The 26,180-nt window shown below is 40.9% G+C and overlaps 1 protein-coding gene across 3 annotated transcripts; it reads right to left on the bottom strand.

Moving 5' to 3' along the window:
- Positions 1-8,285: 8,285 nt before the first annotated feature.
- LOC134397788 (amine sulfotransferase-like) lies at positions 8,286-23,687 on the bottom strand. Of its 3 annotated transcripts, none has more exons than XM_063124748.1 (7): positions 23,471-23,687; positions 22,261-22,419; positions 20,022-20,230; positions 19,582-19,708; positions 17,282-17,376; positions 14,055-14,235; positions 8,286-8,600 (listed from the first exon to the last, which is right to left on the bottom strand). In XM_063124748.1, the coding sequence occupies exons 2-7, from the start codon at positions 22,406-22,408 to the stop codon at positions 8,467-8,469; spliced, it is 894 nt and encodes a 297-aa protein (XP_062980818.1). In that variant the 5' UTR covers positions 22,409-22,419; positions 23,471-23,687; the 3' UTR covers positions 8,286-8,466. The 3 variants fall into 3 exon arrangements, with proteins under 3 accessions (XP_062980818.1, XP_062980819.1, XP_062980820.1); XM_063124749.1 differs by lacking the exon at positions 23,471-23,687 and adding an exon at positions 22,503-22,609; XM_063124750.1 differs by lacking the exon at positions 22,261-22,419.
- Between the last annotated feature and the right edge of the window lie 2,493 nt (positions 23,688-26,180).

Raw genomic sequence — 26,180 nt, 5'->3', positions numbered from 1 at the left:
GTTGTTTTCCTCATTTGGAGAGACAGATATCCAGATTTTGGAATTGTATGTTCATTATATACTTTATGCATTATTTCATATTTGTGAACAAAAAATAAAAATGTAAAACTGTCTGACAATTACCTGTAAGATAACAATGGATAATGGTAATTGAGCATAGAGACTGAAGGAGAGAGAGAGAGGTCTAAAGAAACCAGAATAATGCTGACACTGCACCTGTGCTAAACCGTACATCCCACATTGAACATCACTTGGAAGCCTCAGCAGTTTAGTATTCCCATTCATTAGATTATGGAAAATGACAGCCCCAGGACCCCTTGCCTATAAAGTAAATAAACAAAGAAATAAATTCAGCAATCTATATACAAGCCACACAAAAACTAGCACAACGGCATAAATATGTTCAATTCAGATTACCTTTTCGTGGTGCTGGAGCTTGAGCACCTCAAGGATGCCATGAGCTAAACCGTGAAGGGACACCCAAGACGGGAAGGTCATGGTAGAGAGGTCAGACTAAATACGATCCCTGGGGAAGGTAATGGCAATCCATCCCAGTATTCTTGCCATGAAAACTAAATGGATCAGTACAACCAGAGATATGTCGATATACCATCGGAAGATGGGACCCCCAGGTCAGAAGATGGTCAAAATGCTACTGGGGAGGAACAGAGGATAAGTTCAACTAGCCCCAGACGTGATGACGCAGCTAGCTCAAAGCCAAAAGGACGGCTAGTGGCCGACGGTGCTGGTGGTGAACGACGAATCCGATGTTCTAAAGGTCAACACACCATAGGAACCTGGAATGTAAGATCTATGAGCCAGGGCAAATTGGATGTGGTTATTGATGAGATGTCAAGATTAAATATAGATATATTGGGGGTCAGTGAACTGAAATGGACCGGAATGGGCCACTTCACATCAGATCACCACCAGATCTACTACTGTGGACAAGAGGATCACAGAAGAAATGGAGTAGCCTTCATAATTAAAATAATAAAGTGGCTAAAGCAGTGCTTGGATACAATCCAAAAAATGATAGAATGATCTCAATTCGAATTCAGGGTAAGCCATTTAACATCACAGTGATCCAAATATATGCCCCAACCACAGATGCTGAAGAAGTAGAAGTAGATCAGTTCTATGAAGATCTGCAGCACCTACTGGATAATACACCAAAAAGAGATGTTATTTTCGTTACAGGAGACTGGAACTCTAAGGTGGGCAGTTAAATGACATCTGGAATTACAGGTAAGCATGGTCTAGGAGAACAAAATGAAGCGGGACATAGGCTGATAGAATTCTGCCAGGACAACTCACTGTGCATAACAAACACTCTCTTCCAACAACCAAAAAGATGGCTTTATACATGGACTTCACCAGATAGCCGACACCGAAATCAGATTGACTACATCCTTTGCAGCCAAAGGTGGCGGACATCTATACAGACAGTAAAAACAAGACCTGGAGCTGACTGTAGTTCAGATCACGAACTTCTTATTGCACAATTTAGAATCAAACTAAAGAGAATAGGAAAGACCCACAGATCAGTTAGATATGAGCTCACTAATATTCCTAATGAATATGCAGTGGAAGTGAAGAACAGATTTAAGGGACTAGATTTAGTAGATAGGGTCCCAGAAGAACTATGGACAGAAGTTTTGCAACATTGTCCAAGAGGTGGAAACAAAAAACATCCCAAAGAAAAAGAAAACCAAGAAGGCAAGATGGCTGTCTGCTGAGACACTGGAAGTAGCCCAAGAAAGAAGGAAAACAAAAGGCAACAGTATGCCCAATTAAATGCAAAATTCCAGAAGTTAGCCAGAAGAGATAAGGAATTATTTTTAAACAAGCAATGCACGGAAGTGGAAGAAGACAATAGAATAGGAAAGGAAAGAGACCTCTTCCAGAAAATTAGAAACATTGGAGGTAAATTCCAGGCAAAAATGGGTATGATCAAAAACAAAGATGGCAAACAGAAGAGATCAAGAAAAGGTGGCAAGATTAGGGGTGTGCACGGACCCCCCGATCCGCTTCACTTCCAGATCCACGATTTGCGGATTGGCCTGCTTCGCTCCGCCCCCGCTCCGCCTGTGTCCGCTCCGCTCCACTGTGGAGCTCCGGATCCGGATCGGAGCTCCGTTTTCCCCTCCATAGTCTTGCATTGAAAGATAAAAAAGTATACAACTTTTTTTCTGTGAAAGTTAGAAACCTCAAGTTTGGCACCATGACACCTCATGGACGTATACACAGGCACGCCAAGTTTCAAGGCAATCCCATCATCCCCTGATTTTGGGGGAATTTTGGAAAATCGGGCACCCCATTCACACCCCTTTCGATAGCTCCGTCAATTTGCATGTTAAAAACCTCAAACCCGGCACCATGAAAGCTTATCCATCTGTCCACATGGACGCCCAGACTCAAGGCAATCCCATCATCCCCTGATTTTTGGCGGGGCTCTAACCTCTAACGCACCACCCATAACCCTAATTCACACCCCTTTTGATAGCTCCGTCAATTTGCATGTTAGAAACCTCAAACTTGGCACCATGATAGCTTATCCATGTGTCCACATGGACGCCAAGTTTCAAGGCAATCCCATCATCCCCTGATTTTTGGGGAATTTTTGAAAATCAGGCACCCCATTCACACCCCTTTCGATAGCTCCGCAATTTGCACGTTAGAAACCTCAAACTTGGCACCATGATAGATTATCCATGTGTCCACATGGATGCCCAGACTCAAGGCAATCCCATCATCCCCTGATTTTTGGCGGGGCTTAAACCTTTTAACTCACCCCAAATCAAGTCCCATTCTACAACTACGTCAATTTGCACGTCAGAAACCTATCCTTTTGTCCCATGACAGCTTACCCTTGTGTCCACATGGACGCCAAGTTTCAAGCCAATCCCATCATCCCCTGATGTTAGGGGAAGTTTTGAAAATCGGACACTCCAGTATGTCAGGGATTTAAAGTTGCAATGCAGACAGCTCAATGGGGCCAGTTCAAAGGAAATCCCAACATGCCATGAGATAACCCTAAATCTTCTTCCACACTTGAAAAATGGATTTTTGAACTTGATAAAGTCTAAGTGAGCTCAGGAAGGACTTCTCCCCTGAGTCAAAGCAAAACACCATCCCTGCGAGGCGGGAAGGGGAGAAGGGAGGGAAGGCAGGCAGGCAGGCAGGCAGGCAGGCAGGCAGGCAGGCAGGCAGGCAGGCAGGCAGCATGCATTGTAGTGCCGCAAGGATGGCTTGAGCACTAACACATAGCAAATCAACCCGTAAGCAGGCGCAAGGAGGAAGTGAGGCAAAGATGGCTGGTTGTTTCTTTCTAAGCCAGCAGTTACGCATTGAGGGGCACAGAGGAGGATGACTGGGAGCAAGTGTGCCGGAGGGTGCTGGGCACGAACCGCAAAGCCCATCTCCCAGGCACCAGGCGGGTAGAGAGGCAGGCAGAGCAGGCGAGGAGTCAGTCCTGGCAGATGCCCCACCACAGCAGCACCCCGGGGGAGGCGGGCAGGCGGGCAGGCAGGCAGGCAGGCTGCGGACATTTCTGGGGGCACAAGGAAGTGATGGCTGGTTTCTAAGCCAGCACTGCAGTTAGTCACGCATTGCAAACGCAAACCATCCCAGCGAGTCGGTCACCGAGGAGGAGGACAGGTACAGCAGCAGGCTCGTGGGCTCAAACGATAATGAAGGACTTGGGGATACTCCTCCTCCTCCTCTAATGCCACCTGCCTCTTGTAAAGGGGCACTTTTCCCATTCCCACCCTCAAAAAGAGAACGCCGGGCACAAGTTGCAGAAGAGACTGCCTCTGCCTGCAGCTTCTCCTGCTTCTGTTGCGGAGCTGCCAGCCAAGGAGTTGCCCGTTTGATTTTCACAGCAGGAGAGGCAGCCTGCTTACTGGTGCCAGACTGACCAGCAGTGGTGGCTTGACCACTGCTTTCAGCATGCCCTGCCACAGACATGCGCCTGCTCCCTCTTCTCATGATGATATTATACTAATATTTACTTGCTATTTACTGTTTTACTCTGTACAGCACCATGTACATTGATGGTGCTATATAAAATAATAATAATAATAATAATAATAATAATAATAATAATAATAATAATAATATGTATAAGAATCTACTAATACTACTAATAATATGTATAAGAATATAATATTAATATTAATAATAAGATGTATAAGAATCTACTAATACTACTAATAATATGTATAAGAATATAATATTAATATTAATAATATGTATAAGAAGAATATACTATATGTAGGGAAATGGGACAAGAAGTGTGTGTATCCTTTGCCCAAACAGGATTTGAAATGCTCAATCTGTGGCTGTTGCACTTCACAAACAGTGCACAGCACACTCACACAATAACACAGTCACACACACAGTCCAAGTAATAGAGAGAAGAAATAGAGAATAAATTTCTTTTGGGTTTTTTTTTTTTTGTATTTTTTTGTATATAGAAGGAAGAAGGAAGATGAAACACAGTCAGGCTTTAAGAGAGGGAAGGGGGGGGACAACCAAACAAACAAACAAACACACACTCCAAAATTTAAAAATAAAGTTTATATTAAATCAAAGTAAGGGAAGAACACAGAGCAAACTAAGCAAAAAGTCAAAAAGAAGCAAAAACACACACACACGCCAAGCTAAATCCTAAATCTATCTCTCCAAACACAGCAGCAGCAGCACCGAACTAAACTAGCTCCTCTCCCCTCGAACGCCAAACCCACAAGAGGCAGCTCAAAGCTCTGCCTCTGAGGGTGCCTCTGCCTTAGTCCCCCCCTCGAACGCTGGGATTGGAGGATGCTTGATGAGTGATCAGGATTGGGAGTTGAATGTGCCTGTCATTGCTTCAAAAAAAAAAAAGCGCCGTTTGACCCGCGCTGTCCCTGTTTGTAATGTTTGTTTACCCGATTTTTAAAAAAATATAGCACGCGAACCGCATGACACAGAGAGGTGAGGGTAGGCTCAAAATGACCCCCATCCACAACTGTCTAAGCACAATAATTTTCAGAAAGATAGCTTAAAAAACAACCCAGTTATCCCCGATTCTTTTCCACAATGCAATCCTATGGGTGAAAACTGCTGTTTGACCCGCGCTGTCCCTGTTTGTAATGTTTGTTTACCCCATTTTTTAAAAAATATAGCACGCGAACCGCACGACGCAGAGAGGTGAGAGTAGGCTCAAAATGACCCCCATCCACGACTGTCTAAGCACAAGAATTTTCAGAACGATAGCTTCAAAAACAACCCAGTTATCCCTGATTCTTTTCCGCAATGCAATCCTATGGGCGAAATGTTTCAAGATGGCGATCGGAGCGGTCCGCCTGAAAGAGGAGCTCTGAAAAATGGGTGCTTCTCTTCGCCTTGCTTCTAGGGGTCCGCGGTCCACTTCTACTCCGCCTCTGGGCAAGGCGGAGCAGGCCAATTCGCTCCTGCTTCCGCGCTTCTAATCGGAGCGGAGCACATGCCTAGCAAGAATATACGTAAGATCTGTATAGGAAGGATAATAATATTGGGGATAGCTCAGACGGTGTGGTCAGTGAGTTAAAGCCAGACATCCTGAAGAGTGAGGTTGAATGGGCCTTAAGAAGCATTGCTAATAACAAGGCAGCAGGAGACGACGGTATCCCAGCTGAATTGTTTAAAATATTGCAAGATGGTGCTGTCAAGGTGATGCATGCCATATGCCAGCAAATTTGGAAAACACAAGAATGGCCATCAGACTGGAAAAAATCAACTTATATCCCCATACCAAAAAAGGAAAACACTAAAGAATGTTCAAACTATCAGACAGTGGCACTTATTTCACATGCCAGCAAGGTAATGCTCAAGATCCTGCAAGGTAGACTCCAGCAATTCATGGAGCGAGAATTGCCAGATGTACAAGCTGGGTTTAGAAAAGGCAGAGGAACTAGAGACCAAATTGCCAATATCCGCTGGATAATGGAGAAAGCCAGGGAGTTCCAGAAAAACATCTATTTCTGTTTTATTGACTTTTCTAAAGCCTTTGACTGTGTGGATCATAACAAACTGTGGCAAGTTCTTGGTGGTATGGGGATACCAAGTCATCTTGTCTGCCTCCTGAGGAATCTGTATAACGAACAAGTAGCAACGGTAAGAACAGACCACGGAACAACGGACTGGTTTAAGATTGGGAAAGGAGTACGGCAGGGTTGTATACTCTCACCTTACCTATTCAACTTGTATGCAGAACACATCATGCGACGTGCTGGGCTTGACGAATCCAAAGCTGGAGTTAAAATCACAGGAAGAAATATTAACAATCTCAGATATGCAGATGACACCACTTTGATGGCTGAAACCGAGGAGGAGCTGAGGAGCCTTATGACAAAGGTGAAAGAAGAAAGTGCAAAAGCTGGGTTGCAGTTAAACCTCAAAAAAACCAAGATTATGGCAACCAGCTTGATTGGTAACTGGCAAATAGAGGGAGAAAACGTGGAGGCAGTGACAGACTTTGTATGTCTGGGCGCAAAGATTACTGCAGATGCTGACTGCAGCTAGGAAATCAGAAGACGTTTTCTTCTTGGGAGGAGAGCAATGACAAATCTTGATAAAATAGTTAAGAGCAGAGACACCACACTGACAACAAAGGTCCGCATAGTTAAAGCAATGGTATTCCCCGTAGTAACCTATGGCTGCGGGAGCTGGGCCATAAGGAAAGCTGAGCGAAAGAAGATAGATGCTTTTAAACTGTGGTGTTGGAGGAAAATTCTGAGAGTGCCTTGGACTGCAAGAAGATCAAACCAGTCCATACTCCAGGAAATAAAGCCAGACTGCTCACTTGAGGGAATGGTATTAAAGGCAAAACTAAAGTACTTTGGCCACATAATGAGAAGACAGGATACCCTGGAGAAGAGGCTGATGCTAGGGAAAGTGGAAGGCAAAAGGAAGAGGGGCCGACCAAGGGCAAGATGGATGGATGATATTCTGGAGGTGACAGACTTGACCTTGGGGGAGCTGGGGGTGGCAACGGCCAACAGAAAGCTCTGGCATGGGCTGGTCCATGAAGTCACGAAGAGTCGGAAGCGACAACGAATAAACAACAACAACATTTAAACTGAGATCTAAATTTTAATTAGTCATTTTAATTAGTGCTGTGCCAAAAATTTTGACCATTCCATTTTTGGCATTTTGTGGGGGGTGGAAAAAAAAAAGAAAACTTGGACGAAAGAGGCTGGGAGTGGTGAGAATTTTTCTCTCTGAGCAGGAGGACAGGGTTTCCAGATACCTTTTAAAATGTCGCCAGTTGTTGAGGGGTCTTCTTTTTTAATGTATTTAAACACCCCCAGCATTTTCAGGAGGCCAGGAGTTCTTCCTGAATACTTGTTGTAGAGGGTGAGGTCACATCATGCAATAGGCATTCACTAGAAATGTTTGTTGGTCCCCTCAGCAACCAGCTATGTGGAAAACCTGTCCCCTTCCTTGCAAAAGAGGCAGAAAAAACAATGCCTCTTTCACAGGGGGAGAGAAAGGATTCGGCCAAGAACTAATTTAATTGCTATTTTACCCTTTCATAGGAAAGAAAGTTTGCATATGAAGATAGGAGGCTCAGATATCTCCTGACACCATGCAAAAGCAGGGAGGAAGTAATGTAAAAATGACCCTAGCAGTTACCAGTGATTGTGCCATGCAAGGTCTTGGGGAGGTCCAATGTATGACAGTAGCTCACCAGCTCCCTAGAGTTAGTGTTGAGGATCTATTACGTAACTAATAATCACTACCCCACTGGAACTGTGCTCTAAGACATGTAGCATTCTCTGAGTAAGAATAGAATCTGTCTAAGAACCCAGGGAAGAGGTGAAATGTATGTCAGAAGCTGCCTTCTACTGGCAGGTCACCAATTCAGCTAATAATATATTCTGATGGGCAGTGGTACTCCAAAAGGCAGAGGCCGTCCACAGTTCTCACCTTATCACCGTCAACTGAAGACCCCAGGGATTGACCCTGGGAATTTATACGTGCACAGCATATGCACTACCATGGAGTTCTGGCCCTCCCAACAGTGACCACTTAAGACATTTCATTGTTGATCAGCACCATGTCAATCTGCATAACTATATCAGAAGTAAACCCGGAAAGACTCCAGAAGAAGAAAGCCCGGTAAGGGTATGGCATTTTTGTTTCATGTAGACAAGCTCTAAATCTGATCACATCATGGTCATTGTTTCCAGCTGGATCAGCAAATCTCACATCACATCTTAGGTCTCGAGTGACACCACTTGGAGTTGTTGGAAGATAGACACTTATTTTAAACATCCCTTTAATATATACTTTCCCAGAAACATTTTATAATATTTCAAAAAATATTTGCAAATATCAATTAGTATATTGATATATTGTATTTCAAACTAGTTAACATTTTTAGCAGAGCAAAAAACTATGCCTGATGAGAGGGAGGTTTTGTCTTCTTATTCAGTGTCCATGCTAATCATGGTTTTGTATCTCTTTAATATCCCAGATGAATTTGAGAGGTATGTCTTTCATTTTCTCCTGAAAGACTTTGTCAAATCTTTCACTCTGTGACACTGTCATTATATTTTTCCAGTCTCCAATGGTACCTGATAAGAGGAGAGGATAAAATGAACTTTTATTTCATTGATGATTTTGCCAATAATAATAATAATAATAAAATTATTTATTTATTTATTTCCTGCCTCTCCCTCCTTAATACTAGGGATGGCTCCAGACTCCTCATGCATAAATTCACAATCTGTTTGTTGCAGGGAGATTAATCAAATGCTTAATCTTCAAATGACCAGAAATGCCTGGTGCTCTCAATGTAACCCACTAGATACCCATCATGAACAAATATTGAGATGTTCTACCAGGAAAATAAAGCACCCAGGCCAGCCTATAGAGACATTTTAATAAGATAGTATAATTAACTGGTAAAGATAATTGCTTTTCCATGGATAACACACTTCATGCAGGAATTTCAACCTGTATGTGGTATAGTAATTATATTATTTAAATTATCATTGAATAATTAATGAAGAAGAAGATGTAATGAGTTTATACTTCAGTGACACTCTGTTAGTATAAAGTGTGGATATATTCAATTCCTCCATTAAACAAATCCATGAAATTTCATGATATTATTATTATTATTATTATTATTATTATTATTATTATTATTATTGAAAAAAACATGTTTTATGAAGAAAGTTAAGGCTATACACTTTTGGTGGATCGCATGTGTTCTGTCCTAATTCTGGAAAAATGGATGCTCTAGAACAGCCTTCACCAATGGCTATGCTGGCTACCATTGATGGGAATTGCAGTCCAACACATGTGGAGGTCCCCAGGCTTGAGAATTCTCTCCTAAAAGGGGGTGGCTGAATCACACCAGTGATTTATCACACACTCCCCATGCCTGGTATGCCATTTTGCAGAGCAATACCCACATGACATTGTCCATGTCCTGCACTCATTTTGGCTCTCATACCCCATGTTTCATTTCTTTTTGGAGCACAGAAGGTCTGGATTATTTTCCCTCCCTGCAAAATAAATGCTCTCATCCCTCCTGTGTATTTCAGTGGTTGCATTCTGTCAACTATCCTGTTCTTTGTTGGGGGCGTCTGTGTCTAAGGGCGGTCTCGCTAACAAAAGAGGAAAGCGGTATAAGTAAAAGGTATAAGTGCTCAGGCTTTCATACACTATGGAAATGAAGGCGGATAATTCGAGGGCAAACCAGGGCAAACGTGTAGGTGTGATGAAGCTCAGAGAACCTGCTCAGGGGATCAAATTTCACATGTTATGAAGAACCTCGGCAGCAGGCCTTCTCTGTGGTGACACCCACCATCTGGAGGACCCTCCCTCGTACAGTTCAGGAGGTGGGAAACATACTATCTTTTAAACGCCTCCTGAAGATATACCTTTTTACACAGGTTTTCCCCAGGTTTTAATGTAGCTGGTTTTATATTGTCTTTTTAACTTTTTAATGTTTTAAATTTGTACTTTAAGGTGCAAATTTTAGGGTGGACTAATCTTTAGTTTCTTAAGAATGCATTTGGAAATCAGATACCGGACATCTCATCTTCCCTACTCTCATACTCAACTAATATGGCAATATAAAATAATGTGGTGCTTGGTCATGAATGCCAAGCAAGGGTCAATGGATGAATGCTGATATTAAAATCTTGCAGTTGGTTCTATCCCACCTACATGATCATAAACCATAAACGAAATGAGTGTTCACTGCTATACAAGTAGGTGGTCCCTGCTATAGAACTGGCAGAAGGGTGATTTCTTGATCAGAGGAAAGAGTTTGAATCTGTCTTTTTGGCATTTCCCAGTGCTGTAAAATACCCAATTTCGGATATCTTATTTTAGCTGGGGATTTTAATATGGTAATGGATAATAGAGTGGATAGATCAAACCCCACAAATGTGGAAAAAAGAAATAATATTACTATACTGAATAAACTAGTAAAAGAAAAAGATTATGTAGATTGTTGGCGTTTATTGAATGGATCGAATTCGGGATTTTCTTACTACTCCTCAGTTCATCAGACATACTCTAGAATAGATTATATAATGGTTTCAAAAGGTAACAGACCATGCATTGTTAAGTTTAGAGTTTACAGTTAAAAAGAATTATAAGGAAGCATTTAGGTGGAAACTAAACACAAAACTTTTGAAGTATAATAAGGTGGTAGAAAAAATGCAAAGAGAATTGACAGAGTTTTGGGAAATTAATGAGAAGGGAGGAACGTCAAGGGCAGTAGTTTGGGATACCATGAAGGCAGTATCAAGAGGGATATGTATTAGAGAAATGTGTAATTTAAGGAGGCAACAAGTAGCAGAGCAGGAACAATTGGAGGAAGAGATTAAGAAAATGGAGAAAGATTACTGGCAATTTAAAAATAAATATAAATTAATAGAAATACAAGCAAAGAAAAAACAATTAGAAAATTTAAATTTAGAGGAGGTTCAAAAAAATTTAATATATATGAAAAGGGAGTATTTTGAAAATAGTAATAGGAATTCTAGATTGCTTGCCAGACTCACACAAAAAGAAAAAGCCAGGAATGGGATAGGGATTTTGAAGGATAAACAAGGGAAGTATTGTCATACAATGAAGGATAAAGTAAAGATTTTTCAGGAGTTTTATCAAGAATTGTATAAGGGAAAGGATATTCAAAAACAAAAGTTGGAAGCTGTTATAGAAAAGTATATAAAGAAGAGAATAAAAATAGAGCATAAAGAGTTAATGGAAAAGGTATTAACTCAAGGAGAAGTAGAAGAAGTAATTGAGAACTTGAAGCCGGGTAAATCACCGGGGGTAGATGGTTTAGGTCCAGAATATTATAAGGTTTTTAAAGGAATTTTAGTACCAAAATTATTGAATTTGTATAATTCCATATTGGAAGGGGATAGAACGCCAGAATCATGGGAACATTCATTAATAATTTTAATACCAAAACCAGATAAAGATTTGACTGTCCCTGATTCATATAGACCTATTTCATTAATTAACCAAGATGCTAAGATTTTTTCAACTATTTTAGCAAGGCGGTTGAATAAATTTATAGAGGAATATATAGGGGAGGACCAATGTGGATTTGTGGCAGGTAGACAGATGTCTAATTTAGTGGGAAGAGTATTAAATGTAATACAGGTGATAAATAAGTCTAGGGTTAAAGCGGGAATTCTGGCATTGGATATTTTTAAGGCTTTTGATTGTTTGAGCTGGCAAGCTTTAAAGATGGTTTTAAATAAAATGGGGTTTGGAAATAAATTTAAAGCGATAATAGAACAGTTATACTCTCAAAATACAGCCGTAGTGGTAGTGAATGATGGTGTGACAGATAAGATACGACTAGCCAGAGGGACAAGGCAAGGATGTCCGCTCTCACCAGTCCTATTTGTAATGGTAATGGAATTATTGGCGAATGCAATACGAGAAGATGAGGAGATTGAAGGAATAGGTAGTAGGAAAGAAATTAAATTGAATATGTTTGCAGATGACACGTTGTTGACGATAAAAAATCCAATAGAGAAGATGGGGAGAATTAAACAGCAATTGAAAGAATTTGAGGATATCACGGGGTTAAGAATAAATTGGTCTAAATCAGAAATGATGTTGTTTAATTATACTAAAAAGGAAGAGAAGGATTGGGAAGAAAAGGGAAGAGAAATGAGAGTTAAGAATCAGATTAGATATTTGGGAATAAAAATTACGCAGAAGCTAGAGAGTTTAGAGAAAGAGAATTTAAATGTGTTAAAAAAAGAGATTTTAGCAAAATTGGAAAAATATAAAAGGTTAAATTTATCTTGGTTTGGAAGAATAGCATTAATAAAAATGAAGATTTTAGCAAAGATTAATTTTGTGTTCAGGATGCTACCAATAAAAATTTCAGAATTAGAGCTAAAAAGTTGGCAAAGGATTATAAATAATTATTGTAATGGTGATAAGAAAGCGAGGGTAAATAAAAGTAAATGGTATTTGAGCCAAAAAAAGGGAGGATTGGGTCTCCCGAATATTAAATTATACTATGTAGCTAATAGATTAAGATATATAGTGGAGGCAATTACAGGATTAGAGGAATTAGATTGGATGGAAGAAAAAATTACTAGTAATATAGAGACTAATTTGGAAAATGTATTTTTTATGGAAGGAAAAAAAAATGGGTGGAAAGTATAAATAACCCGCTTTTGAGGTCTCACTGGGAAATTTGGAGTAAATATAAAGGGGAGCTGCTTCCAAGCAGCTCTCCTTTGTCACCGGTAATAATGTTGAAGAATTTCCCGGAGGAATTAAAGAGTAGATTAAGTAAAGTTTTAATAGAAAAAAATAAAATGAAATTAAGGGAATGGTTAAGAGGAATGAGCACAAGAGAGGATATGGAAGAGGTTCTGAAGGATAAAAAATTAACTTGGTTAAATTATAGGCAATTAGAACAGTGGACTAAAAAGTGGGTAAGAGATAATGGAGATTGTAGAGAATTAACAAAGTTTGAGGAACTAATAGTTAAGAAAGATAATGAAAGGGAGAAAAGAACAGTGTTAAAAGGGTTGATGAGTGAAATATACAGAATATTGGTGAAGAAAGGGATGGAGGATAATTCGGGTAAAATGGTTTGGGAGACAGATTTGAAGGTACAAATAGGACAACAGGGTTGGGAGGGATTATGGAAACAAAGAGCGTTGAGAAATATGTCAGTAAGAATAAAAGAGAATTATTTTAAAATTGTATGGAGGTGGTACCTAACTCCGGTTAGATTGAATAAGATAAACAATCAGCAATCAGAAAATTGTTGGAGAGGTTGTGGGGTTAAAGGAACGTATTTGCATATGTGGTGGGAATGTAACTATGTTCAAAAATTGTGGAAGATGGTGTTTTTGGAGATTGAAGAAATTGTGGAAATGAAGATAGAACGAACACCAAAAGTTGCATTGCTGTCACTATTTGAAGATGATTTTAAATGTAAAAAGGAAATTAAGGATAACGAATTTGCTGACTGCAGCGAGATTGATTGTAGCTAGGAACTGGAAGATTCAAGGGGAATATTCTATTGAAGAATGGTACAAAGAAGTATGGGATATAGCTATTAATGATAAATTGACAAGTAATATGAAATGGAGAAGAGGGATAGCTAAATCAAATGATTTTGAAGGAATTTGGAAACAGTTCCTAATATTTGTGTTTTCTAAAGGAAGTGGGAAACCGCCAGTGGAAGAAAGCATGAGATTTTGGAAGCAGGAATAGATCTCGAGGTGGGGGGGGGGCACTTATATGTTAAGAATGGTATATTGTATGATAGGATAAGTAATAGATAATATTTACTCAATATATATGTATTCAACATTTAGTTAAATGTATGTAGTATGTTGTGTTGTTGTTTTTGTAAGATGTTTATTTTGTGTTTTAAAATAAAATATATATATATAAAAAAAAATACCCAATTTCAGGATTTAACATTTTGAGTTAGTGTATGGTTTAAAATGAATCATTAATATGCTTCACGATTGTTATAAAGACGCAACTTGATTTTCTTGAATTAGTATTACCTTTGCGTAGATGTTTAACGTTCTCTTGCTTGAAAATTTTTCCAAGTACAATCTCATTATTTGCCCTACGATCAGCTTTCATATTCTTGAATGTAGCCAGATCCACAACTTTGTCAACCTCCTGGCTGCTTAATTGCTTTCCCACAAAACTGCAGATTTTTAAAACGGTGCCTCTAAGGTCCTGAAATAAAGAGTTATTTCATTTCACAGTTTAAAGTTGCAATCCTATACACACTTACCTCAGAGTAAATTCAACTAAATTCAGGGACTGACTTCTGAGTAGACATGTATATAGGCTTATGCTGTTAGAGTATCATTACGTTAAGCTTAGTGACCAAAATGTCTACAAGCTGTGATAATATCATAAATGAGTTATGTTAAGGTGCCATAAGGCTCTTCATTGCTTTTGTTACATGGCTACCCATATGGAAAACATTATTTCTTAATTCATTGGTGGAAATGAAGATACAGACAGTTTTTCAAGAAGCTGCCAATGGGCATGGCTAGACGAGGGGGGTGGAGGGAGATGATCTCGCGATATGATGATTGCGAAATCATCCTGCACACCTACATGTGGCACGTGACGTCCCAGGAGGAAGAGGACATTGTGCCCGCCATTTTTTTAAAAAAAAGAATCAGGAGCTGGAGCACACCAGCACTCCTGTGCAAAGGTAAGTGTTGTTCTTGTTGTTTTTAAAAAGCCCTGACTCCACTCCCCCCCTACCCCCAATGAGCACAGAGTGCTTGCAGAGTTCCTGGCTCCTCACGGTTTCTTGGGGGTAGTCGGGACAATACCGGGATGGCTGCCCACATGTCCTGGATCATCCCAAGACCATGGGAAAACCTGTGAAAAATGTGTAGGGCCATATCCCGGGAAATGCAGCGATCATCCCTCCCTGCTCCCGGGATCCCCTGTGTGTCTTGTGGACACACAGGGACGATCCCGGGACAATCCCCAGGATATCGTCCCATCTAGACATGCTCAATGTGGCTCTATTTCAATTACCATTGCATTGGTGGAGAGAAAGTGCTTTTTTTTTTTTTTTTTTCTAATCGCAGCTGCATAGATGGACAGCCATCTTCAGGTATGCTTTAAGGTAGATTCCTGCAGGGGTTGGACTCAATGGCCTTGTAGGCCCCTTCCAACTCTACTATTCTATGATTCCTTTTCAGTCACATTGTGACTTAAATGCCTTCCATATATATTGGGGGGTTTAAGTGGGTTGGGGACACCTGTAACAGAGCAACAGAAGCAGATTTTGAGATGGCAACTGCAATTTTGTGTGGGACTGAGGAAGTGGGAGAAGGCTGGTTCTGAGCCCTAGGGACTGTCCATACATTATAAAAGCTCCAGGGTGGCTGTGGGGTGCTGCTGCATCCATGATACAATGCAGCAGCCACCTCACAGCAACCATGAGACTTTCCCACAAAGCTGCAGATTTAAAAAGTCAGGGACTTAACTCGACCTTTTACAGTGGAGCAATGCCTTTTACTCTTGGGGGCATTCCCGGTTGGAAGGCAACCCCTGATTGGTCACTGGAAGCCAGAGCAGGAGGCAGGCCTGGAAAGCCGAATGGCCAGCAAAAAGCCCACACTGCCTTCTGCATTGGGATTAGCCCCCGCCACCTCGCAGCAGCGAAAGCGCAGGGTTTTCCCCAAAGTGGCAGCAACCCAATGCCATGAAGGCAGCCTTCTAGAAAGCACTTTTCAGGACCAGCCCCTCTGGAGATCAAATGTGGGGTGTAAGCTGTCTGCCTCCATCTGTCTTCACTCTCTATATCTGTCAATAAATTCAAATATTACCAAACACCGTAATTCCCCAGCGATCGTTCCTTTCAGTGGAAACCAAGTGCAGGTAGGCACAGCTCCCCTGGAACTTCTCAAACCTCAAGGAAGTTCAGTGCTCAGATAAAAAATAAATATTATCAATGCAGCGAAAGACTAGGGAAGATCCTAACCAATTTTCTTCTTTATATACATGATTGTTGGGGGTGGGGGAGGAGCATTCCTAGAGCACTTCTACGTGAGGTTGTTATTGCAGGAAGATGATTGGTCCGTCATGGAGCCTCCTGGGGTTTCTCTTGCTTTTTTGACTTTTATCCAGCAGATAAAAAGATCAGAGATAACCCAAGGAAGGTTAATCTGACATGTTGCCAGCACCATCTAGAGGCTGAAAAGTGAAACATACAGAACTTTGCTGAGAAAGAAAGTCCTTGATTCAAAGTATGTGTCTGCCCATGTAAAGAGGCTGGTCTAACTCCCACAAAGAATCCAGAAGCAGAAGCCCCAGTAAGGCTGTGGAGTTTTAGCATTATTTGGTGAAGCCCTTAATGGTTATTAAAAAGAGAATCCAAAAGCTGAGTGTGTGTTTCAGCATGACTACTTTTGTTTTTAGTTATATTCTTGGTCTATCTGGTTTATGTATTTTTATTTTATTTTACTCTTTTTTTAAAGAAGGTGTAAAAACAGAGAGAAACAAAGAGTAACAGCATAGAAACCCCTCCCCCCTGTGTTAGGCTGATTTCAGGCTTCATGTAGCCAGTCCAGCCCTGTTTAACTTCTATGACAAATATTAAAACTCTGCTATGTGTTAAATCTGCCCTTCCTCCTTCCTCTCTCCCTTTCCCTTCCTTCTAAAAGTGACCTGTTTTTCAAGAAGCAAGTGAAGGTGGAGCTGATATTCCTATGTAATGTTGCTGCTGCTAATCATCATCATCATCATCATCTTCCATAGCACTGAAAGCACGAAAAGCAGTTTGCAATGCTTACGTCTTCCATCTCTGTTACCAGACAGGGCTGTCATAATTCACACCTTAATCTGAGGGTGCAGTGACATAAACACTCCCTCTGGGCTTTTAAAAGCCAAGCAGAAGGTTTTTTTGTAATGTTCCAAGAGACCTCCCAAAAAGTGTCTGGCCCATTTGGAAATTTCAGAGAAACACCATCCCTTTCTCCCCGCCCTGCTTGCTTTGTTAAGATGTAGATATAGAAAAGTGGTGTCTGAAGTAGCCTGGAAAGCCCTTCTTCCTTGCACAAAAGAGATGGTTGTACAAGGACAAAGATTCCAGGGCTGACTTCGCGACTCCCAAATTCTTATTTAAGGAGGCCATCTTTACTTTACTTTAGTAAAAGTCTTGCGTGCAGCAGGGATTTCCACCTGCTGAAGCCGAACACTCTATCCGTTGAGTCATATTGGCTCATGAGAAGAAAAGCGATCAGTATCTCACCTTAATCATCTCTTCATAAGAAAGGAAGAGAACATTGAACTCGTTCTTATGGGTGTACCACCCTTTCACGTGATCAAAGATAGAGCTGCAAGCAACTGTTGGTCAAACAAAGAAAGAAAGAAAAATCAACACCTTTGTTCAGTGTTCCTCCCTTATCTTGTTTGCAATAGAAACTGGGCTGGGCCATAAGATTTCCCATGCAGCAACAGTTGCTACAAATGTCCAAGGATTTGTTCCAATGCAATAATGGTAATATGTTGCCTGTATGCTACAACTTGAAAGAGAAGGGGTGGGGCAGGGTCTGGCTGGTACACATGTACCAGCTAATAGATCACAAAATAATTTGCTAAACTGCTACTCATCCAAGTTTCCTGTTTCTTGCCCCAGCTGAGCAGGTGAGTGGCAAATTAGACGTCTGCATTGTCTATACAGTTTGAAGTCCCCTTACTCTTGTAAGGGGAATTCAAACTGTATAGAGAAGTCTTGTCCAGTTTTTCTGGATGAGTTTCAGTTGGTGCAGCTTGAGGACGTTGACAAGATGCTTGTACAGGTTCATGCAACCACCTCCTTATTGGATCCCTGCCCCTCTTGTCTAATAAAAGCTAGCAGGGATGGAATAACTGGCTGGGCCAGGGAAGTGATTAATGCCTCTTTGCGAGAGGGAGTGGTTCCGGGCTGCCAGAAAGAGGCAATAATGAGTCCACCCCTGAAGAAGTCTTCCCTGGACCCTGACAATCTTAATAACTATAGGCCAGTAACAAATGTTCCATTCCTGGGCAAGGTCCTTGAGCAGGTGGTTGTGAGCCAGCTCCAGGCACTCTTGGATGACACCGATTATCTGGATCCATTTCAGTCGGGTTTCAGACCTGGTTTTGGTATGGAAACTGCCTTGGTTGCCCTGTATGATGACCTATGGTGGGAGAAAGACAAGGGCAGTGTGACGCTGTTGATTCTCCTTGAGCTCTCAGCAGCTTTCGATACCATCGACCATGGCATCTTTCTGGGACGACTGTCCGAGTTGGGAGTGGGAGGTACTGCATTGCAGTGGTTCTGCTCCTACTTGACAGGTCAGCTCCAGAAAGTAGTGCTCAGGAGACACTGCTCGGCCCTGAGGATTCTCCAGTATGGGGATCTGTAGGGGTCAGTTGTGTCCCCCATGCTGTTCACCATCTACTTGAAACCGTTGAGTGCAGTCATCCGTGAGTGAGTTGTCAGCAGTATGCTGATGACACGCAGCTCTATTTCTCCTTTTCATCTTCATCAGGTGAGGCTGTGGATGTGCTCAACCAGTGCCTGGCCATGAAAATGGATTGGATGAGGGCTAATAAACTGAAGCTCAATCCAGACAAGACTGAGATGCTGTTAGTGGGTGGTTCTGCTGACCGGATGGAGGGTGTTCAACCTGTTCTGGATGTGGTTGCACTCCCCCTGAAGGAGCAGATTCATATCTTCGGGGGTTCTCCTAGAACAATCTCTGTCACTTGAGGCTCAGGTGGCCTCGGTGGCCTTCTATCAGCTTCGGTTGGTGGCCCAGCTATGCCCCTATCTACACAGGGATAACCTGCCTTCAGCTGTCTATGCCCTGGTAACCTCCAAGTTAAGATTACTGCAATGCACTCTATATGGGGCTGCCTTTGAAGACGATTTGGAAGCTGCAGCTTGTGCAAAATTGTATGTTTTTGTGATTTAAAATGTTTGTATATTGTTTTTAAGTGCTTTTATCCTATGTAAAACACCCAGAGTACTTTGGCTATGGGGTGGTATATAAATGTTAATCATCATCATCATCCTCCGATGTCATGAGCAGAGTAAGTCTAAGTGTTTATAAAGTGTGGGAAAGCCGCACGGCAGATAATCTACCACTTTCCAAATCCTGCCTTCTCACTGCAGCACGGCCAGGAGATGGGAGAACATTTTAATCTGGCAGAGGGAAATGAACTTTGCTCGCTTCACGTTAGCATTATTATAGGGCCTGGTCCAAGGGATGAGAGAGAAGCAAGGTGGCGATGGATCAAGTGGATCCAAAACTGCCACCCAGAACCCCTAAAAATTCCCTGAATTGCGTACTAATGCTGATGGAATATTGCTGTCGCTGCTCCTACGCCTGCAAAGCGTTCCGTGGCCTCTGGGGCAGACAGGCTGCCCTACCAGCAAAAGAGGACTTCTGCCCCATCCTAATCCCACTGAGCAGACCTTTGGATGTGGGTTAGGAAAAGGCCTCTTTGTTCTTTGCAGTTGGTTGTAAACTAGTTGTTTGCATTTAAACGCTTTATTTTAACAGCACCACTTTTCAGTCTTACCCTTCCCAGCTAAATACTGCTGCATGTAGTCCTCCAAAGCAGATGATTTTCCTAATCCTTCTGTTGGGTTTAAATAAAGAAATGAGGATACCATAGCATCTTTAGGATTTCTGTATACATAAATGACCTGCAAGATGAAAACAAAACGTTTAGCCTTTGCAGAAAATTAGCAGATTCTGTGGGAACGCACATAACGTTCATGTCAAACTGAATTTGTTGTACTTACCTGAGACCTATGTTTTATTGTAAAAGCTTACAAGCTTTAAAGAATGAAAATAAAGGTCATGCATATGAAGTGCTTTGCTTCATTTTTCTAATATTAAAAAAAATTGAGACCATGTATCAATCTGCATACTTTTCCTGTGCAAGAGTACAGATTCAGCAACAGAGCAGTGGATAGTTAATGTTTTAACTAGAAGAGATTAACAAGATTTGCTTACTTTTCCTTTTTTGTCTCTCAGCCCCTTTGGAACCAAATAATAGGGCAGGTGGGCTATTATGATACGAGGTGATGGTTGCTTGGTAAAATCCACATTAGTTATATTGTAATCTAGACATGGAGCCTGATAATATGTGATCGTGTTCTCAGTTCCATTCCGGTGACCTTCATTCAAAATCAAGCACATAATGTTCTGGGTCCACACAGTTCCTAGAAAGGAAAACCAGCTTGATTTAAACCTTTCTGAATTACCTAAGCCTGACATAAGCATATATCACCAAGAAACAGAAGAATAAATGTGGCGTCATTCTGATTTGCAAAGCAAAAATATCTAAGGCCAGCAATGATATATTTTGATAATGAGGCTATATCACTATGCGTATTCAGTGATGTTTGTGTTTCCCCCAAATTAGCTTGAAAGCACTTCCATTGTGGGATATATTTGTATTACTTGATCTAAATCTAGAGCAACAGAACTAAACTATACTAACATGCATTTGTCATCAATAATATGGCTGGGAGGATTCAGTTTATTTATTTTTTGCATTTTTATACCACCCAATAGCCGAAGCTCTCTGGGCAGTTTACAAAATGTTTACCTTTCCTTTTAAAGCTGAAGAAACTTTAGCAATGTTTTTGAACTAATGGGCAGGCTCACTTCATTTAAAATGTATCAAATTATTTCCTCTATTGCTCCTTCTAACAGTAAACTTGAACGTTGAGTGCAGCAGTATTCTAGCTAAAACAGAGCCACTGAGACCTTATTTCACAGTAAATCATTTATTGCAGTATGTTCCTGCATTCTTTCAGCCCTGTATGCGGAGGCAAGTGGGGGAATAGAAATGTCACACACACAACTCCCCTCCTGTCACTTCAGTGAAACAATTTGGGAAGGTTTCATGGACCCTGTCAGGGACCCTCTTTTATGCTGGCAAACCAGGAGATAAATACGGCCCTCACTTTTTAAAGCGGCAATTTCCCACCTTTCTGGCCCACCAACAAGCATTCATTCAGGGCGACTGTTCAGTATTGCAGGCTACCTTAGCGCTGGCCGCAGAATGTCTCTTTTTGTTAGAAATGTAAATGTACTGACATTCAATAGAGAAAACAGGAAATGTATTTCTGGAAACGTTCTACTCAAAGAGGCAGTTGAAAAAGTCAAGGAACAATTGACCATTGCTGCTGCTCCTGCTGCTGAAGTTTTCCCTATGGATCTGGCTATACAGGACTTAGAAGAAGATTGCCAGGAGGAATCATTTACTGCTCCAGTCCTCAGAGTGTTTAGTACACAGCGTCAGTTCACTCTCCTGGGAGTAAGTGCCATTGAACTTAGTGGAGCTTGCTTCTGAGTAGGCTTGCATAGGAGTGTAACGTAAATCTGCTTAGGGTAGCAGTCTTAACCTCCCCACCTCCGATCTTCAATGCATTTATTTGGCATACGCACACACATCTTAAGTGGAGTTTACTTCTATGAGAAGAAAGAGGGTACAATGGACTATTCTGTCCATCCTCACCCCTATTGCTCTTGGAGGACTGCCATGCTCATTTTAGAAGGTTTTAAAGAAAATAATAATTATAAAAAAAACAGTTGCTTTGTATCAGGCACTAATGCACAGGTATGTCTCCAACTCCGAAAAGGATTTTTTAAGGCAAGCTTTCAAAAGGCTCTTTTCCCTCCCAGCTGAGAAGATGGGATAACTCATGTTCTTGAATGATATCACCAATCATCCAGCAACCATGCTTCTTAGAATTCGGGTCTTTTTATGAGTTTTCCAGCAAGTGCTGCACCAACACAGGAGACTTTGGAGAGCAGCCAAGAAGGATTTTCATTTCAAAAGAACATTCACGCTGCTCATTATGCTGTATTGTTACCTGTAATCACAACCCACACACACATCACCACCACTATGAAACTTATAAGAAAATCACCCCACCCACAGGTGAAAAAAGATGAAAAGCAGTTGTCTCTTTCGCAGGGACAAAATGGGTGGGTTCAGCACAGCACGAGTTTTACATCATCTCTAAGCCTCATAGAGTAGTTTGGTTCGTATATCTTACAGCACAATTTTATGCATGTCTACTTAGGCATAAGCCCCGTTAAGTTCAATAGGGCTTACTCCCAGGTATGTCTGTATGGGATTGCAGCCTGAGAATTCTTAAATTCAAAACAAAACTTCTATTCCAAAAAACCAAAAACAAAGACAACCCCCCCCAACTATTTTATTATATAGAATTCTTACCCGATTTTGGATAAGTGACTAAAAATATATCAGTATCCCTGACTACAAAATCTTCTAGTCTCTCAAGATGTTCAGGTATGATGATGTCTGAATGAAAATAACATCCTTTAAAATTAAATAATTTAGGTGGGACCTCAGTTTCTGCCATAATTGAAAGGCCTGCAATGAAAGAGAGAAGTAATTAACAACTTTCCAGTTTAGTCTTCTTAGCCTTCTTAGGGTCCCGAGCAGTAGTAGAGGACCTGCTTTGAATGCCAAAGATCCCAGGTTCAACCTCTGGCATCTCCAGGTAGGTCTGGCAAAGACCCGTGTCTGAACCCCTGGAGAGTCACTACAGCAAGTGCAGACAATACCAAGCTAGATGAAGCAATGGTTTGACTTAGTAGAAAGTGGTTTCTCCTGCCCCTCCTGGCCATGTTTCCTAACTCCAGGGTCATTCCATACTACTGAGGAAGAGGAAGCCCTAGAAAGAATACGATTGCCCTAGGAAAGTTCCTTCTATAATGTAAAGGATGGGAAGTAAAGGATGGGAAACTCAGTATTAACTCTTCCCATACCCTCTTCTCATTCATTCACTGATACTTTTTATCTTATAAAATTTCTAACTCTCTATTCATGACTTTTATCAAACCAAGGCTTTTGCACTGGAATGAGAAATAATTTCTTCTTTTTCTTTTCTTTTTTGTCTAATCTATTTTAGCTATTATTTTTTCTTCAAATTTAGTAATCTGAACTTCCAATATTTGTTTATTTCCAATCTTCCATTACTATGCTATCTGCCTCAAGGTGTCACATATAATTTCTTGTATTCATAGTCACATTTCTAATATTTGTTCTAATTTTTTTAAAAAAAATTAGTTAGAAAGTAAGAAGGAAGAAGAGAAAAATTAAGAAAAATAAGTGAAGGAGGTTTGTTCATTCTACTCTTCCAGAATTAACATCAGTTTAAAATATTGAACTGCGCTGTTAAGAGTTTTACAGAGTGATATGCTGAGTACATTACTGTATTGTTATCAGCATTCAGTGCTTTTTCACAACAAGGAACAAGATAGAGGCTTGGAGAATTGAAACGGAAAACGGCTTAAGTCTTTCATTCAACGTTCTTGCAAGACCAGGAAATGATCATTATTATTTCTGTCTAAGTCTAAACTTAGCTATTAATAACATTTAGTTCATCAAGACTTAACAAGAGTGCAAGCAGTATACGTACAGCTATTAAGTTGGTCAATTCTGTTAAAAAGCAGCAATGTTTATAGAAGAAAACCCCAGATGTTCTTTCTTTGGTAAAAGGACAGCTTTAACCCTTCACCTCCTTCTGGAGGGGTAGGACTACTCCAAACGCTGTAGTGGTGCTCCTGGGTTCTTCTCTGTGTCTGGCTACCTGGAAGTTTGATAGAGATGCCCAAATGTTCTTTCTCTGGCAACAGGATGGCTTCAACCCTTCACCTCCTTCTGGAGGGGTGGAGCTCCTCCAAAGGCTGCAGCTGGGGCGGCTGCAGGGAGTTCAAGGCTGAGTTCAGATGACATGCTAATCAACAGTTGTTTTCCATTCTGTTCCTATTACCACCACCACCCGGTTGATTAGTGTGTCGTCCTAACTGAGCCCAAGAGTTCCTTCCTCTACTGGCACTCTTGGGTTCTTAAGAATGGAATTATCTAAATTTGAAAAACTAATTGAGGAGAAAAAAGTTTTAAAGGTTTACTGTCAAAAATATATACTCTGCTGTTAGATTAAGATTTAAGGTGCTGGTTTTAACCTATAAAGCCGTACACAGCTTGGAACCACAATACCTGATGGAACACCTTTCTTGACATGAACCTACCTGAACAATGCATTCAACATCTAAGGTCCTCCTCTTGGTGCCTACTCCAAGGGCAGCTTGGAGGGTGGCAACAAGAGAGAGGGCCTTCTCTGTGGTGGCCCCCCAACTGTGGAACAATCTCCCTGATGAGGCCTACCTGGCACCAACATTGTCATCTTTTCGGTGCCAGGTCAAGACTTTTCTCTTCTCCCATGCATTTAGCAATATGTAATGAGCCTGAGTCTGTTTTTTGGCTCATCATTTGTAAAATTGTTATAGAGGTTTTAAATGTATGTGCATTTTGCATGTTTCTGTGGTTTTTAATTTTTGTATATTGTTTTTAAATGTTTTTATCTTATGTGAACCACCCAGAGAGCTTCAGCTATGGGGCAGTATACAAATGCAATAAATAATAAATACATAAATAAAGGTGAATTCTTTAAAAGCCATTGGAAGTCCATTATAGAAGCTAAAATTAATGAAGAATGGAGAATAGTTTTCACCAGAGGAATGGCCAACTCAATCTGTGTATTTTAAACGATTTTTTTTAATAAACTAATTTACTGTTGATTTACACTAACACCTCATAGTGTAAAATATATAGAAAAGGTAATTGTGTCTGCTGGAAATGTGTGATGTACTCGGCTGATTATATGCATATGTAGTGGACGTGTCCAAAAGTCCAAGAGTTTTGGAAACAAGTTAAGAGGGAAGTTCTTAAAATAACAGATTATAATTTATCTCTTAACTCTAAAACAATGTTGTTGGAGCATTTTTCAATCTGAGGTCCCAAAAATTCATCAGCCGATGCTATCAAATTTGTTTCCAGCATCATGGATGATGATGATGATGATGATGATGATGATGATTATTATTATTATTATTATTAATTTATTTATATAGCACCATCAATGTACATGGTGCTGTACAGAGTAAAACAGTAAATAGCAAGACCCTGCCGCATAGGCTTACAATCTAGCCAGGAACTTAAAAAATAGAAAACTAATTGTATCTAAAGAATGGTTTATTAAAGTTTAGCAAACTGCACAATTATTGAAAATCAGTGAAGTAGTCAGGTTGAGAAATGGCAAACAACAGATCCCCAAATTTACAGAGGAATGGAAGCCTTTTATTGAATACTGGAAAAAATAATCAGGATAGAGAAATTAACATATATTCTTGTTTTGCTATTTAACAAAGCATTGGTTTTGGAACATACAGTATGTGAAACTTGATCTTATCTAATCTACTTAATATATTTCATATTGAATTCATTCTTGGATGTTTTGTGTGGATGTTTCTTACACTAGGATTCCTTTCAAACTGAGTAGTAGCCTTGGGTACTAGCCTGTACCCAGCACTGGGACTGATTAAGACTTCTGTTGATGAGCAAATCACCCATCCTAGACTTCTTAAGGAACTCAGATGTGAAATTGCTGATCTTCTAACAAAAATACAGCATGTAATATGGCCCTGGAGAATGGCTAATGTAACATCAGTTTTTTTAAATGGGATCAAGGGGGAAGCCAAGAAAATACAGACTGGTTAGCTTGTTCAGTAATAAATAAACAAACAAACAAACTGCATCTATAGCTGCAGGGCAAAAAAATACCTCTTCTGCATGGATTTTTGGGCACCGTATCATACGCTGGGTAGAACAGCAGGACTTTAAAAAGGGATGCGCCTTGAGCTCCTTAGAGACACACGACCAAAGACCCAAACAGTTGAGTTGATCAGAGGGAAGATGAATTAGGTCATGTGGTGCCTTGTGCAAGCCCTTGTCTCCTGAGAGACATGTTTGGAAGTGGCCAAAGCCTGGGACAGTCGAGGTGGCCACATGGAAGATGAATAACGCCATGCATTGTCTTGTGCAAGCCCTTCTGGTTCGAACCAGAAGGTTCATGTATTGGCTGCAACCAGAATAGGTGGGGTGCCGAGGTGGGTTTGGTAAGGGACAACCATCCCCCGCCTCTTGTGGCATGATAGGCTTTGGGCTGGATCCATGGGTGAGGGGGAGTGGGATTGCCCTCCCTGCTCACCCATGGTGAAGATTCCCGTAAGGGAACTTGGGGGCATGATGCCAAGACCAGACCAGCATGGGGGCTGCAAGCTGTCCAC

This window comes from Elgaria multicarinata, chromosome 4 (genome assembly GCF_023053635.1).
Source record: "Elgaria multicarinata webbii isolate HBS135686 ecotype San Diego chromosome 4, rElgMul1.1.pri, whole genome shotgun sequence".
NCBI classification, from domain to species: domain Eukaryota; kingdom Metazoa; phylum Chordata; class Lepidosauria; order Squamata; family Anguidae; genus Elgaria; species Elgaria multicarinata.
This window is presented reverse-complemented; position numbering and strand designations above follow the sequence as displayed.

Bases quoted from the DNA above. Each gene is read 5' to 3' on its own strand.
- LOC134397788 (XM_063124748.1), bottom strand. From the start codon at position 22,408: ATGGCAGAAACTGAGGTCCCACCTAAATTATTTAATTTTAAAGGATGT. The intron at 20,231-22,260 runs GTAAGAATTCTA...TTTCCTTTCTAG, and splicing joins AGTCACTTATCCAAAATCGG to GAACTGTGTGGACCCAGAAC. The intron at 8,601-14,054 runs GTAATACTAATT...TCCTCTTATCAG, and splicing joins CGTTAAACATCTACGCAAAG to GTACCATTGGAGACTGGAAA.